Genomic DNA, 13,455 nt, shown 5'->3' with positions numbered 1-13,455 from the left:
ACTAACTACAGTAAGTCACTCAAAACACAACAACATTTAGCGCTGAGCCGCACTACAACACTAGCTGACTCGGGAATGACAATGAGGTATCTCTTATGAAAAGGCTATACTATCGACTGTTGTCGACTTACTCTAATCCACGAAAATCGTCTTGGAGAGGTCGGCGTAGTGCTTGAAGAAGCTCGTGAACAGCCGGATGGAATGGCCGACATCATATGTACCTCCAGTCTCGCGGATACTGTGCATGCTGAGCTGAGGGTTGCCCAGATCCAGAGTACGGGCTCCCAGCTTGGCTGACATCATGGGACCAATGGTACTGCCGCAGCTGGAGTCGTTGCGAACAACGAACAGCTGGAGAGGCACGCCCTCACCACCGTCCTCGGCGGCCTTGCGGGCAACCTCCTGCAGAAGAACAATTCCAGGAGAGTTGGTCGCGTAGCGAGCATTGGCGTTGATCTTGATCACAGGTCCCTTGTTGATCTGCGGCCGGTGGTCGTTCTCGTACTTGGGGGAGTAGTTCGGGTGAACACCGTGCGCCATGTCGGCAGAAAGAAGGAATGAGGTGGACAGAGTCTGCTCATAGGCAGTGGAAACCTCAGCATCACCGCCGGCCGTCGACGGCAGCACCGAGAGACGACGGATCACGGCAGGAAGCATATTGGAGTCGGCGCCCTGAGCGGTACGGCTGCCAATCTCTTCGTGATCGAACAGCGCAATGAGACGGATGGACGACTCATTGTCCAAGGCCGAAGCATCGGCAACCGAGTCAATCAGGCCGACGGTGGCACAGAAAGAGCTGTTCAGGTTGTCCAAACGGGGAGAAAAGATGAACTCATCCAATAAACCACCCAGGTTGGACTTTTGCGTATCGAACAGAATCATCTCGAAGTCGAGGATATCGGCAGGCTTGGCACCGGCCTCGGCAGCGATGAGCTCGACCAGGTAAGGGTGGTGGCGCTCAGTGATCGCCTTTAGAGGGGAGAACTCTCCGTCATCCTCTGCAGCGTTGTTCTCAGCCTTGGTGGTCTCACCGGCACCGGTGCGGTTGAGCTCGGCCTCCACGAGGCCGGCGATGGGGAAGAGCTGGGTCTCCTTGTTGAAGGAGAAAGTTTCCTGGCGGTCAAGGTGGATAGCCAGGGTAGGGATACGCAGAACTATAAAGCTCGTTAGTCATACACCCTGAAAATCTCAGACACAGTTCATACTAGGCCGGTCAATCTTGATCAGCTTCTGCACAATAGAGCCGTCGCCGTTGCGCACCATAGCCCGGCCTGCAACTCCCAGATCACGGTCGAACCCTGTGAGCAGTTAGCACCGAGTACATGGTAGGAATTGGGTAAGCGCACACGTATGCCAGATGCCTCCTCCGTAGGTCTCGACACCCACTTGGACATAGCCTTCGCCACGCTTGTTGCTGACAGGCTTGACCCGCAGCACGGGGGAGTCGGTGTGAGCCCCAATCATGGAAATGGGATTACCAGGCTGTTTAGGATCAGCGTCAATTGACCCAGTGAGGTAAGATCGTTGACAAGGCACATACCTGCCACTTCTTGCCGATAGCAAAGGCAACGATGGTGGATTGGTTGCGAGTGACATAGTATTTTCCGCCGGGACGGCAGGTGGATGCCCAAGGATCCTTCTCCTGCAGTGGTATTAGTAGCTCATCTCAAAATCTATGGAATAATCGTCTGTACCTTGATCTCTTGGAAGCCGGCCTTCGCGAGCAGGTCCTTCGCAGATTGGACTGCATGGAAGGCTATATGGAACGGTCAGGCACAGAGAAGGCAGTATGATTGGGGCGGAGTTTACGGGTGGGAGAGGCATTGACAAAGGACAAAAAGTCCAGAGCCGGCTGCTTCAGGTTCTGAGCGAGCTTAGAAGTCATATTTGGAGGACCTTGGGATCTGACCGAGAAACCGTGGGGTGGTGCGGAGGAGAAAAGAATGGGCCAAAGTACGGATAAGTTCATAGTGGCCATGACGGTGATCATGCCAAGGCGGTCAGTTCATTTGACAGCTCTTGAAGCGGGGAAAGGTCCATCCATCGTCCATACACAATCGCCGTGCTTCTAGGGCTGCCGAAGGGCCTACTTAATCGGCCATACGTTTATTTAAAAATACAATTAAGAGACAGGCACCTCATGAAGACATTGAATCCGCTATAGATATATGCTTCTATAGTTCATCCCTATGGTGGGGAACCTCGGTAGCTTCAAACATCCTCTTCTTAGGATTCCTTGGCAGCTCCGCTTGCCTCTGCCTTTCCTCCGGCGAGATGTCGTCTATGTTGGTCTCCTCCTGTTTTTCAGTCTCCTCTACCAATTCGCCGATTTGGTCAATCAAGCGGTCCTCCTCCGCTTCGTCCGTAACAGGGACCTGGTCCCATACTGCCTCTTGCTCTGCAGTCTGGACTGTCGGTTCCACCTTCGGAGCCACGACTGGGGTCTCTTGCACCAACTGAGCGACAGGAGTAACAGAGTCAGAGGCCTGCACTGCCCGACTGGTGATGCCCACCACACCTAGAATCGCAAAAGTAGATCGTGCCAGTAGTCGCACCGGCAGCCACACAAGCCACCACAGAGGACCGTAAAGTATGCGCCGGAAGACAAGCCAAGCGATAGTTCCAAGAAGAATGTAAAACGCCGTCTCCAAATACCAAGTGTCGGATTTCTGCGACCGAAGAAGAGAACCGACGAGGTTGCGCGACGAGGTGAGGAGCGAGTCCAGGTCCGTGTAAGATTCCGACAGCGACGAGAGGGCAGCGGTGGATTGCTCTGAGAAGGATTGGCGACAAATGGTTAGCTCAGAGGCGTGCAGGACAGCAGCAACAGCAACAGCAACGAACCTAACGTCTCCTGCGCAAACTGGCTCCGCGACAACTCGGACTGCATCAACTGATGCGTACGCCGCAGCGCCGCCGTAACATCGTTCGAAGCGTTCTTCACGATCTCATCCTGCGTCAGCTTCTCGGCGGGCTGGTTCTTCCTCTCGGCGCTCTGGGACCGGGAGAACAACAACTCCCGCTCCTTGCGGCGTGCGGTCTCGGCATTGCGTTTCGCCTGTAGCTGTGCGTTCCGGAAGTCTCTTCTGGTCCTGCGTCCGGTGTAAACATACATCTGTATCCCGAGATCTGGCCAGACTCAATAGATCTAGACTCTTCCCATGAAGAAGCACACATACCTCTTCAGTTCCTCAGTTAAGCGCCCCGCCAGCGCGACCACGCGCTCCCTCTCCGATTCCTTCTCGTTATCCAACAGCGCTTTTCGTCGACTCTCGGGACCTGCCTCGAGACCCTCCACCTCCACCCGCAACAACTCCAATTGATCCTCCGCCCCTTTCAGAAGCGTATGGATCTCCGTCCCCAGCTCCAAGCGCGCCTCATCCCCCTGTCCAATAGCGGTGGTGAAGTTCTGCAGTCGTGAAACCAGCGGGTGGATATTGGCCAGAGCGGTCGAGAGCTCCTTCAGCCGGGACTGGAGTTCCGTCAACGATGACATTGTTATTTGTCGGTGATAAGAAGACAACCACTCGCATTAACACGATTTCGCAGATAGGCTCTACGCCCAATAGAGCAAAAACGCTGTGTATGTAACGAGAGAATGAAGAAAGTATGATGAGGGGGTAAAATTGTCGATGTGTCCGTTCCGTAACAGCAACAGCGTCATCATCGGCTGGCTTCCCGTATCTAAACCCCCCGTAACCGGTAGAATCCCAATTATTCCTGAGGCATCCAGACTGATCAGCTCACTGTTTGCATCCAAGACAAACACACACAGAGAGACAGCGACCCCGATCCTCCGCCGGAATTATCCAGGCCCTGCCTGGCCTTGGTGTAGATACAGCAAAAAAACGTTTAACTAGAGCGTGTTGAATTCCTTCTTTGATAGCTGCTGTGCGCGCGCAACCTCCCCCGCTATCTCTCTCACCTGCTCAACCCATAATCCCTGTCATCAATCGCAAGCACACCCCCGAGAAAAAAAAAGTGAGCCGTAAGTCCATCACGGTCCCCCCCTCCCCGAACTATCCAAACATCCTAAACTAATCCAATACCCAAACGCAGCCCACCTCTAAGCAAAATGTCCATCCCAATCGCCACCATATCTTCCTTCCGCACGACCTTCAACCCCTGGGCCCGCAGCGCCCGCCCCTGCCGCCTGCTGCTCTCGCTGCTCCGCAACCCCTCGACCGTCCCGGCCTCGAGCGGCACGCACATCGACATCAAGGTGACGCAGCTGCCGCGGCACTCGACCAAGCCGGCCGAGCTGGTGGTCGGGTTCAAGAACGGGAAGGAGGTTAACATCCCCATCGCGGAGCGGGAGATGCGGATCGGGGATGTCATCGAGGAGATTGCCCGCGTCGGGCGGGTGATTGAGCGTGAGGAGACGTTGAAGGGTTGAGTCTATTTCTGGCTGTCTGGATTGGAGGGTTGGCTTGGCTGGAGGGGGATCGGTAGCGAAGAATTGAAGGAAGAGAGCAAGCAGGGAAGGTTATTGCGCCGGATATCTTGCGGCCTTGGAGGATGTCGGGCTCAATCTTGGTGGGCTTCTCTGCATCGTCTGTCCGTGACTCTTTGAGATTTATGGACGCGCGCAATGTTATCTGCGGCGTAGGTGGAAGTCATCGGGACTTGTTTTCGCGACCTGTATTATCTATCATGTTATTCACGGACATGTGTATATACCAGCTATTGATTATTATTGTTCTGTTTTTTTTATGCTTTTTTATAGACCAACCATCTACAATGTCCCACTGATATCTTTAATGGCTGTTGCTACGATTAAGAACTTTTGTAAGAGAAGTTTGAAGTATGTAAATCACCCGTAGGTGGGGGAATAGGTTTCGATTTTAGTATTTCTACAGGTTTAAACAGCGGCACCGGAGATGAAGAACCACTTATCAACGCTGCCATCAATGGGGGCAGGAGGAAGGTTCTCGCCCTTGGGGATGCTGGCGAGCTTGGAAGCGTCGGCGCGCTCAACACCCTCGTAGGTGCTGGTGGCACTGGAAGCGGGTCAGTCAAAACTTCTTTGTAGATGGGTTCAGGGATAACGTACATGCTGACATCACCCTTGGGGGCCTGGCCGGAGATCAGCTTCTCCCAAGCATCACGGCACTCGCGGATGACCTCCAGAGCGTACCTGCAATAAATTAGTACAACTGTTACATGCATCAACCATCGATCGGGTACATACTTCTGGTTCTTGCACTCGCCGGAGAAAGCGAACTGGTTCTCGGGCTTTCCGTCGGGGATCTTGTAGATACGGAACCACTCGTTGGTGGCACGGAGAAGACCGGGGAGGTGACGCTCGACGTCCTCAACGTCGTTCAGCTTAGGAGCAAGGGGGTCGTTGATATCGATGACGATGACCTTCCAGTCGGTCTCCTCCTCGTCGAGCAGGGCCATGACACCGAGGACCTTGACCTGCTTGACCTGGCCGGGGTAGCCGACAAGCTCACCGATCTCGCAAACGTCGAGCGGGTCGTTGTCACCCTTGGCCTTGGTCTCGGGGTGGACGTTGTTGGGGTCTTCCCAGGTCTACACCAGTTGTGAGATGATGGAGGGCCAGTGAGGGGCAACAGCGGGAAAATTACATACCTGGGGGAAGGCACCGTAGTTCCAGAGGTAGCCCTTGTGGGGGAAGCAGTTACGGACGTAACGGAGCTTGCCCTTCTTCACATCCTGCTTGATGGGGTTGAGGAACTCCTCCTTGGAGATCTGGGATGGCAACAGGGGTCAGTTGGGATGGTCGAGGGTGGACGTGGCGGGCGGGGTATGTATTGGGCTTGGGTACCTCCTGCTTGGCGTTGGTCCAGCGGGGGATCTCAACAACCATGTTGAAGATGTTGTTGGCCTCATCGGCGTAAAGGGGGATGTCGTGGAAGGGAGAGACGGGCTTGCCATCCTTCTCGATGTAGACACGGTGCTCCAGGGTGTTGGCCTGGCCGATCTTACGGACGGTGTAAGACATGGTGGGCGATTGTGTAGTAGCGGAGACAGAAGAAAGGTGTCTAGCTAGAAGAGCAGTACGGTTTGAAGCGGACAAAACCGATGGACGAAGAGGGGAAGAAGAGGAGGAGAGAGAAGAAGAGCAGGAGGAGGAGGTAGCGGGAGGAGGAGGGGGGGGGGAGGGGGCTTGTTTGGTGGGGGGAGCCAGCGTTGCGGATGTGCGACAAACGGACGAACAGTAAGACTCAGAAACAGTGCGGCGGGCGACTATCGGACGAGTCCAGGCGGTGGGCAACCGGAGTGCTGACACTGGTCCACGACTAACCCCCAGGAACATTGATTGAAATACGACAGGAGGTAGAGAGGACTAATTGATAGGGTCAATTTGTAAGGTATACAGTATTTGGTTTTAAACCCAGGGGATGTCAATTGTTATAAGGTAACTAAAGGTAGGTTCAAGGAGGATGAAGGGATCGGGAAAGAAAATCGGACGGGAGCAGGAAAAAAAAAGACGCCAACCAAAACAACCTCGGACACTTTCCTCCTTCTATCTCGGCAGCTGCTGCGGTCACGGCAGCTATGCTCTATGCACCTCGAGGTGTCCTGTCAGGCTATCTCCCAGTACGTTATTCTGACCACCTGCATTTGAGGTTGGCATTACTGGTATGCATGATTTTACCTAGGCTAGTGGCAACACCCTGCAGATGACACCATTTTCCTCAGCTTCTGCCTCTTGTTCCTCTTTTCGGTGAGGACGAATACCCTGGCTGGCCTTGGATTGCACCCACTCCACCAGTACCGTTCCACTTATGGAGTCAATCCTATTGTCCTTGGGTGGCTTCCTCCTTATTTTCAGTCTATGAATATCCTTACACCTGTACTATTGAGACTTTTTGATCCATTTACATTGATTCAATTCCTTGTACGTTGTTCAATTGACATAGTATCTTCCACATGTGCACCATTGCCTCTTCAATCGCTCAATTGCTCATCCCCTGCGATGTCAGCAGGTCTTGGCAGGTACTCCTCCGGGACGGACTAACCTGCAGTCCGAACTTGAAGTTGGTTGGATTCCCGCTGGATGAGTAAGCTGTAAGGCGAGAAAAACCTTATCGTGTATCACCACGTGATCTGGCACTTTTTCGTTCTCCGCCTCCATCTCGATCTAGAAACTCGAATAAACTTCAACTTCTTGACAATTCATAATCTTCGGTCTTGCTCGCGAATCAAAGCTGAACCCAGCTCTATTGCTTGTACTTACTCAACTAAGGCATAGAAAAGCTCTAACCCGCCAAGAAATGCTATGCTAAGCTTCCTACGACCCCTCCGCTCCGCAATGACCTCGATTCCTCGTGTCCCCATCCCCGCCAACGGGGTCGACTACCGCGGCAAAGTCGTCCTGGCTCCGATGGTGCGCTCCGGTGAACTTCCCTGCCGCCTTCTCGCCCTCAAGTATGGCGCCGACCTCGTCTGGGGCCCCGAGACCATCGATCGTGCCCTGGCAGGCGCCGTCCGCCGCGTGAATCCCCGCAACGGCACCATCGAATTCACTCGCACCCCCTCCAATGGCGGCCGCACCGAGAAGGCCACCCAGGAGTCCGTCATCTACCGCCTCGATCCCGTCCGCGAGAAAGGCAAACTCATCTTCCAGATCGGCACCGCCACGCCCGAGATCGCCGTTGCAGCCGCCAAGCTCGTGGCCGGCGACGTCGCGGGCATCGATGTGAACTCGGGATGTCCGAAGCCCTTCAGCACCAGCGGCGGGATGGGCGCCGCGCTGCTCAGAACCCCGGACAAACTCGTCGCGATCCTCGAGACGCTGGTGCGCGAGGTCGGCAACCCATACCAGATCGGCATCTCGGTCAAGATCCGGCTGCTAGACCGGGAGGACCCCGAGCCGACGCGCGCGCTGGTCTCGCGACTCGTCAAGACCGGCATCACGGGGCTGACCATCCACTGCCGCACGCCGCCCATGCGGCCCCGCGAGCGCGCCATCCGCGACCAGTTGTGCATGATCCGGGACATCTGCCACGAGGCCGGGGTGGCGTGCGTCGTCAACGGCGACGTCGCCAACAAGGACGACGGCCTGGCCCTGATGCAGGAATACGGCGTCGACGGCGCGATGATCGCCACCGCCGCCGAGGCGAACATGTCCGCGTTCCGCACGGAGGCCGAGGGCGGCCTCCTGCCCTGGAAAGAGATGGTCCACGACTACATGCAGTTCTGCCTCGAGTCCGAGAACCGCTTTGGCAACACCAAGTACCTGCTGAACATCTTCGTGCCGGGCAAGTCCCCCGAAGCCCACCGCTTCAAATCCGCCCGCACCTACGTCGACACCTGCCATGCCTTGGGCTTCGAGGACCTGATCCCCGCGGCGACCCGTGTCGACGAGATCCTGGGACTCGCGGATAAGACCGCGAACAAAAACAACGTCAACGACGCCGTCAGCAAAGCCGTGCAGAACGCTCTCGAGAAGAATGAAACCGCCCGCGCGGCCGGCAACGGCGGCGCCTCGCGCTCGAAACCCACTTCCCCCGTCCTCTCCCACGCCGGCGGCCCGATTCGCAACCACTCGATCCCTCCTCCTACCAAATCCGTCACCAACACGACGGACGTCGATCCTGCGGCTGCTGCTGCGGCTGCTGCTGAAGCCGTCACTGCTCCGAAACAGGAACTTGCCGCATAATTCCTGCCCGCACAGTGTTCGACAGCATGATTCCCCCCTTCTCTGCCTATTATTACCTCATGTATTCACGCTTTTATTTTCTGTATGAACTCATCTCCTGCGATTGCATTACCCGGTGTTGAAGATTGCTCTCGGTTGGTTTTTTTTTCGTGTTGTTGTGTGCTTAGAAATTCTAGATTCCCACCTTCTTATGCTCTTTAATTCAAAAGGCACATACCATCCATCTTCTATACTTCTTTCTCCCTTTGTAAAAGAACCAGAACAGCTCGATGGACCCTCGGCCACGAAGTAGCGTAATATCGACGGTCGCACTCACTTAAAGTCAGACGACTCTAGCCGGAGGCGATAGCCTTTCTAAACTAAAACAATACTCTAAATCCACGAGGGAGGCCTCGACCGAATGAAATAGTAGGGCTCGGCTACGACGAGAACGAGAACGACCCATCCCCCACCTCGCTTCGCATCTCTGCTGACTCTATTAATGAATCCAGGCAATTGGGGGGGGAAGAGAGACACCGCTCCAGGCCATTGCCATTGCCATCAGCCCTGAACATCTCCAGACAGAAAACAAAAAAGCTTTTCGGATCGAGCATGCGTTCTTTAGAATCGCCCAGGCGGGTACCCATATACAAGCGTCATTCATTTTCTGTCTAGTTCTATTTCGACTCCTTTGCTTCTTTGAAATGACGTGTATTTGTATGTGTATGTTTCCTTTCAATCGTTGGAAGAGAGGGGGGGTTGGTTGAAGAAGAGAAGAGAGGAAAATGTGAAGGGGAAGCAGCAGCAGGGGTACCGCGATAGATAAAAGCTCAGATAACGAGGAAATGGAATGAGGCGAATTGGTGGTGTAATTGCGCCGATAGTGTATCCTTTGAGTTGAAAAGCATCTCCATATGATCAAAATGCACAAGACACCGGTCAAGGGAAAAGAACAATTATCGAAGTAGATAACCACAGATGGGTTTGAGGACGGCGAAAGCAGAAAGATTCGAGGTTCGCTGATTTAGATGTGTAAAGATTCCTTCTTTCATCTGCCATGCAGGGCCCCAGGGTCCTTTCTTCTAAACAAGAACGTAACGTAGAAAAACAGAACTCGCCAAGCCAAGTCCTGCGTATTGAACAAGCGTATCATCACAAAACGAAGGGGAAAATAAACAAAGTACAACCGGAAATGTCTATCGTCAAAACCCAAGCTCACATATGCAACGCAACAAATCATGACTGGTGCTCCATATCCGCAAGAACCATATTCTCGACCGCCTTCATGCCCGCATCCTCCGCTTTCTTGGATTCGGCGGCGTCCTCCCCGGCCACCGCCTGGTCGAGGGCCAGCTTCGTCTGGCCGAGCGCGTAGATCTGCTCCTCGATGGTGTCCTTGGTGACAAGCCGGATGACCTCCACCTCGCGGGTCTGGCCGACCCGGTGGGCGCGGTTCTCGGCCTGCACGTCTTCCTGTGGGTTGAAGCTGGAGTCGAAGATGATGACCTTGTTGGCACACGCCAAGTTGATGCCCGCGCCGCCGGCCTTGGTCGACAGGAGGAAGACGGGGATGTCGGTGCGCTCGTGGAATGCATCGAGAATCGACTGCCGGTCTTCGACGTTGGTGCGGCCATCCAGGCGCACGAAGCCGAGCTGTTCGTGCTCCAGCACATCCTCCAGGATGTCCATCACCATGGTGAACTGCGAGAAGACGAGGGTCCGGTCGCCCTTCTCCTGGAAGCGCCGGAGGAGCTCGCAGAGCTTGGCCACCTTGCCCGAGTCCATCCACTCATTGTTCTTGAGGGCGAACCGGCTTAGTGCCGGGTATTTCACGCACATTGAGTGGCATTCGTAGTCGTTGTAGGGTTGAAGTTCCTCGAAGATGATGTCCGGGTTGGATTGGGAAAACTGTTCCTCTCTGAGGCAGGCCTTGGCCATGCGGCTGAGAATGGAATCGGTGTAGTGGCGTCTGTACAGCAATGGGTGAATGGCTGCTTGGCGGAGTTTCATGAGGATATTAGCGGATTTGTTGCCAGTTTTCTTGCCCGCGGCGCGATCCGCCAGCAGCTTCCGAACTTCCTCCTGTTCATGCTCGTAGATTTGTCGTTGCGCGTCGTTGAGTTCGCAGTACTCAACATGGGAGATCTTTGCAGGCAGATCGATGACCTGATGCTTCTTGCGTCGTAGCACAAAGGGCTTCAGCATCGATTTTGCGCGTTCAATACGCTGCGCGGAAAGCAATGCGGAGTGTGACTCGTCGACGGTCTTCGCTTTGTTCGCGAAGATGTGATGGAGCTCATCCTTGCGCTCTCGGAACACTTTGGGAAGAATAAATCCCAGTAAGGAAGCCAGCTCTTGTAGGTTGTTTTGTAACGGTGTACCCGTCAATAGAAGTCTGAAACGTGCCGGGATGCGGATCAGCTTCTCGTATAGCACCGAGGTACTGCTCTTCAACATGTGTCCCTCGTCATAGACACAAACGCAGAAGTCCATATTGCGTAGGAAGTGCGCATCAACCTTGCCCTTCGCGATAGTATAAGTGGTGATGACAACGTTGATGCTGTCTCTATTATCCTCAATCGTCTCCCGGATCTCCGCACGCTCAGCCTGGCCGGCATAATAAGGCATGACAGAGAGGGTAGGGCAAAACTTCTGAAATTCACGCAGCCAATTCTCAATGGTAGATGCAGGTACGACAATGAGATGTGGCCCCTTGAATCCCTTCTCATAAAGATGAGCCAAGAAGGCAATGACTTGGCAGGTCTTTCCCAGACCCATATCATCGGCCAAGATGCAACTCAACTCGTGTTCGAACAGTAATGAGAGCCAGTTGATACCCACAATTTGATAGTTCTTCATCTTCAAGTCATCTCGCATGATTGAAGGCTGGGAGATGAATCGTCCTTTGCGTGCGGGCGCCACCCCACCGGGCGCGGGCCCGTCACTATCCTCATCTGAGGGTTGGCTTGCTGGGGTTCCTATGCCGGAGTCATGCGACTGAGAATCCCTAGGATCGATGGATACCAGCTCCAACTCTCCGTCTTTCTTCCCGAAGATATCCACTCCCCATTTTTTCATTTCCGCTGCAATCGGTTTGCCTAGCGCTTCGCAGCGCGCGACGAGAGAATCGACGGCATCGTAGCCCACCCACATATCAACACACTTATCCACGATCTTGTCGCCAATTGGCTTGGGCGTTTTGCGACCACGGGCCCCCTTCGGCTTCGCGTCTTCCTTCACGGGGGCAGGCACAGCGCGGACCTCGTCCAGAGACCTAAATGGCCGGTGCGAGATTACATGCTGTGCCACTTCCTCGGTGATAGCAGCAATATCCGCCAGGTCCAAGACGCTGCATGTGTTGAAAAACTTCAGTAATTTGAGATCGAACTGCACATCGCCAACCGCTTCCTCGACGTCCGAGTCGGAGTCATCGTCGATGATTATGGCTTCTGGAGACTCCGAGCGCCGGGGAGTTTCCGGTCTGCGCCCCTGCACCAGACGACCCGGTTTCTTGGGAGGGGTTTCCGCATCAGGTTCCGGGCGAGACTGGAGACGAGACTCCGAGCGCACGGGGCTCGGGGATGAAACCCGGGTTTTGGGCCCCCTCATTAGCCGTCTGCGCGGTTTTGCCTCATCGTCCTCCGCCTGCGCCGCCGCCGGCTTCTGCGCGGCGAGCGTTCTCTGCAAGTTCGCCGCGGACCATTTGTCCTGGATAGTCCCTCTCGCCTTGATTTGCTGCTTCGCCGCCGGGGCCGCATTCGACTGGCGCGACATGGACAGTTCGTCCTCGGAAGAGCCATCCTTCCCTTGCGCACTGGCCAGGAGATCCAGCGCATCCTCGTAGTTTCCGCGCTTCGCTACGAGCGCTTGCACGCAGGACTGCACGGACTTCTGCGGCATGACCTTGAGCATTCTTTGCACCTTGATCTTGATATTATAGTCCTCGATACTGTCGAGCGAGTACTGCCCGTCGACGGGCTGGGCGCGCGAAGGGCCATCCTGTCGAACTTTCTTGACGGCCATCCCTTTCGGCGTGGGGTCCATCTGCGCGGCGGGACGTTTCGCAGGGTTGTAGATAGCGCTGGTGGTGATCTCCTTGAACCGGTCGATCGGCGAGTCCGCGACCTTATCCGGACTGCGCGAGGATTTGGTGAACATGGCTGGTTTGATGTCGGGATTTTGTCGGTTCTGGACATCCTCGTCGGAGGACCCGCCTCGATACGTGGGGCCGTCATCTTCGAGATCGATGACCGGGGCACGCTTCGCCGGGCCTGCAGAAACCGGTGGCCGGAACATGGTGCCGCTGGGGGCCATCAGGTTGGAGAGACGGCCAGCGTTCGGGGTCGGACGGGAGGGGGAAGAGGTAGGACCTAGCGGGGAAGAGGCGGCAACTTGTACCACGGAGGTGCCCTTCGCAGTGTACGGATTGTCAATCAGCTGGGTCGGTTGCGTGAAGCGCTGAGAGGCCGGGGTCAGCGATTGAGTGGCCGCCGGTTGGTAGTGAGTAACAGGAACGGTGGCGACCGTCTCATATTGGGTATCCTCTTTGGTTGGAGTACCGGGAACGACTTTTTTGTCGTTCACAGGGGAGTCAGGCACAGAGTCTTCCATGACGGAATGACTCTTCAAAGAGAGAATTGGGAGTTTAAGAGAGTGAAAACAGAAATGTTGTCATGCGCCAGGGGATATTGGGGAAATGGTGAAGTAAAGAAAGGGGGGAGAGAGTCTCTGGTAGAGTGTGTGTGTGAGAGAGAGAGAGGGAGGGAGAGCGGAACAGACGAATTGATTGCCTCCTCCAACACGGTAAGCACCGTAAGTAAAGTTAAGTTTCTCTGGGTTTTTCT

The 13,455-nt window shown here is 55.0% G+C and overlaps 6 protein-coding genes across 6 annotated transcripts; 2 read left to right on the top strand and 4 right to left on the bottom strand.

Annotated features, from left to right (window-relative positions):
- Positions 1–70: 70 nt before the first annotated feature.
- BO72DRAFT_426250 (M18 family aminopeptidase) lies at positions 71–1,959 on the bottom strand. Its single transcript, XM_040942944.1, has 6 exons — positions 1,810–1,959; positions 1,695–1,756; positions 1,541–1,642; positions 1,347–1,482; positions 1,206–1,298; positions 71–1,154 (listed from the first exon to the last, which is right to left on the bottom strand). Exons 1-6 carry the CDS (start codon positions 1,883–1,885, stop codon positions 133–135), a joined length of 1,491 nt encoding a protein of 496 aa, XP_040802619.1. The 5' UTR covers positions 1,886–1,959; the 3' UTR covers positions 71–132.
- Positions 1,960–2,141: 182 nt separating this feature from the next.
- On the bottom strand, positions 2,142–3,670 carry BO72DRAFT_446825 (putative protein transport membrane glycoprotein Sec20). Its single transcript, XM_040944391.1, has 3 exons — positions 3,180–3,670; positions 2,845–3,092; positions 2,142–2,773 (listed from the first exon to the last, which is right to left on the bottom strand). Exons 1-3 carry the CDS (start codon positions 3,494–3,496, stop codon positions 2,175–2,177), a joined length of 1,164 nt encoding a protein of 387 aa, XP_040802618.1. The 5' UTR covers positions 3,497–3,670; the 3' UTR covers positions 2,142–2,174.
- Positions 3,671–3,851: 181 nt separating this feature from the next.
- BO72DRAFT_426244 (mitochondrial 54S ribosomal mL53 protein) lies at positions 3,852–4,746 on the top strand. Its single transcript, XM_040942943.1, has 2 exons — positions 3,852–3,988; positions 4,060–4,746. Exon 2 carries the CDS (start codon positions 4,076–4,078, stop codon positions 4,394–4,396), a length of 321 nt encoding a protein of 106 aa, XP_040802617.1. The 5' UTR covers positions 3,852–3,988; positions 4,060–4,075; the 3' UTR covers positions 4,397–4,746.
- A 52-nt stretch (positions 4,747–4,798) lies between these two features.
- On the bottom strand, positions 4,799–6,029 carry ipp1 (inorganic diphosphatase IPP1). The gene is made up of 5 exons (XM_040944390.1): positions 5,792–6,029; positions 5,596–5,715; positions 5,192–5,535; positions 5,054–5,137; positions 4,799–5,000 (listed from the first exon to the last, which is right to left on the bottom strand). Exons 1-5 carry the CDS (start codon positions 5,966–5,968, stop codon positions 4,862–4,864), a joined length of 864 nt encoding a protein of 287 aa, XP_040802616.1. The 5' UTR covers positions 5,969–6,029; the 3' UTR covers positions 4,799–4,861.
- Positions 6,030–7,135: 1,106 nt separating this feature from the next.
- On the top strand, positions 7,136–8,686 carry BO72DRAFT_66229 (tRNA-dihydrouridine(20) synthase (NAD(+))). The gene has a single exon (XM_040950595.1). It carries the CDS (start codon positions 7,250–7,252, stop codon positions 8,630–8,632), a length of 1,383 nt encoding a protein of 460 aa, XP_040802615.1. The 5' UTR covers positions 7,136–7,249; the 3' UTR covers positions 8,633–8,686.
- Positions 8,687–9,612: 926 nt separating this feature from the next.
- BO72DRAFT_66184 (uncharacterized protein) lies at positions 9,613–13,432 on the bottom strand. The gene has a single exon (XM_040950594.1). It carries the CDS (start codon positions 13,220–13,222, stop codon positions 9,848–9,850), a length of 3,375 nt encoding a protein of 1,124 aa, XP_040802614.1. The 5' UTR covers positions 13,223–13,432; the 3' UTR covers positions 9,613–9,847.
- Positions 13,433–13,455: the final 23 nt, after the last annotated feature.

This window comes from Aspergillus fijiensis, assembly GCF_003184825.1.
Source record: "Aspergillus fijiensis CBS 313.89 unplaced genomic scaffold BO72scaffold_16, whole genome shotgun sequence".
Lineage (NCBI taxonomy): Eukaryota > Fungi > Ascomycota > Eurotiomycetes > Eurotiales > Aspergillaceae > Aspergillus > Aspergillus fijiensis.
This window is presented reverse-complemented; position numbering and strand designations above follow the sequence as displayed.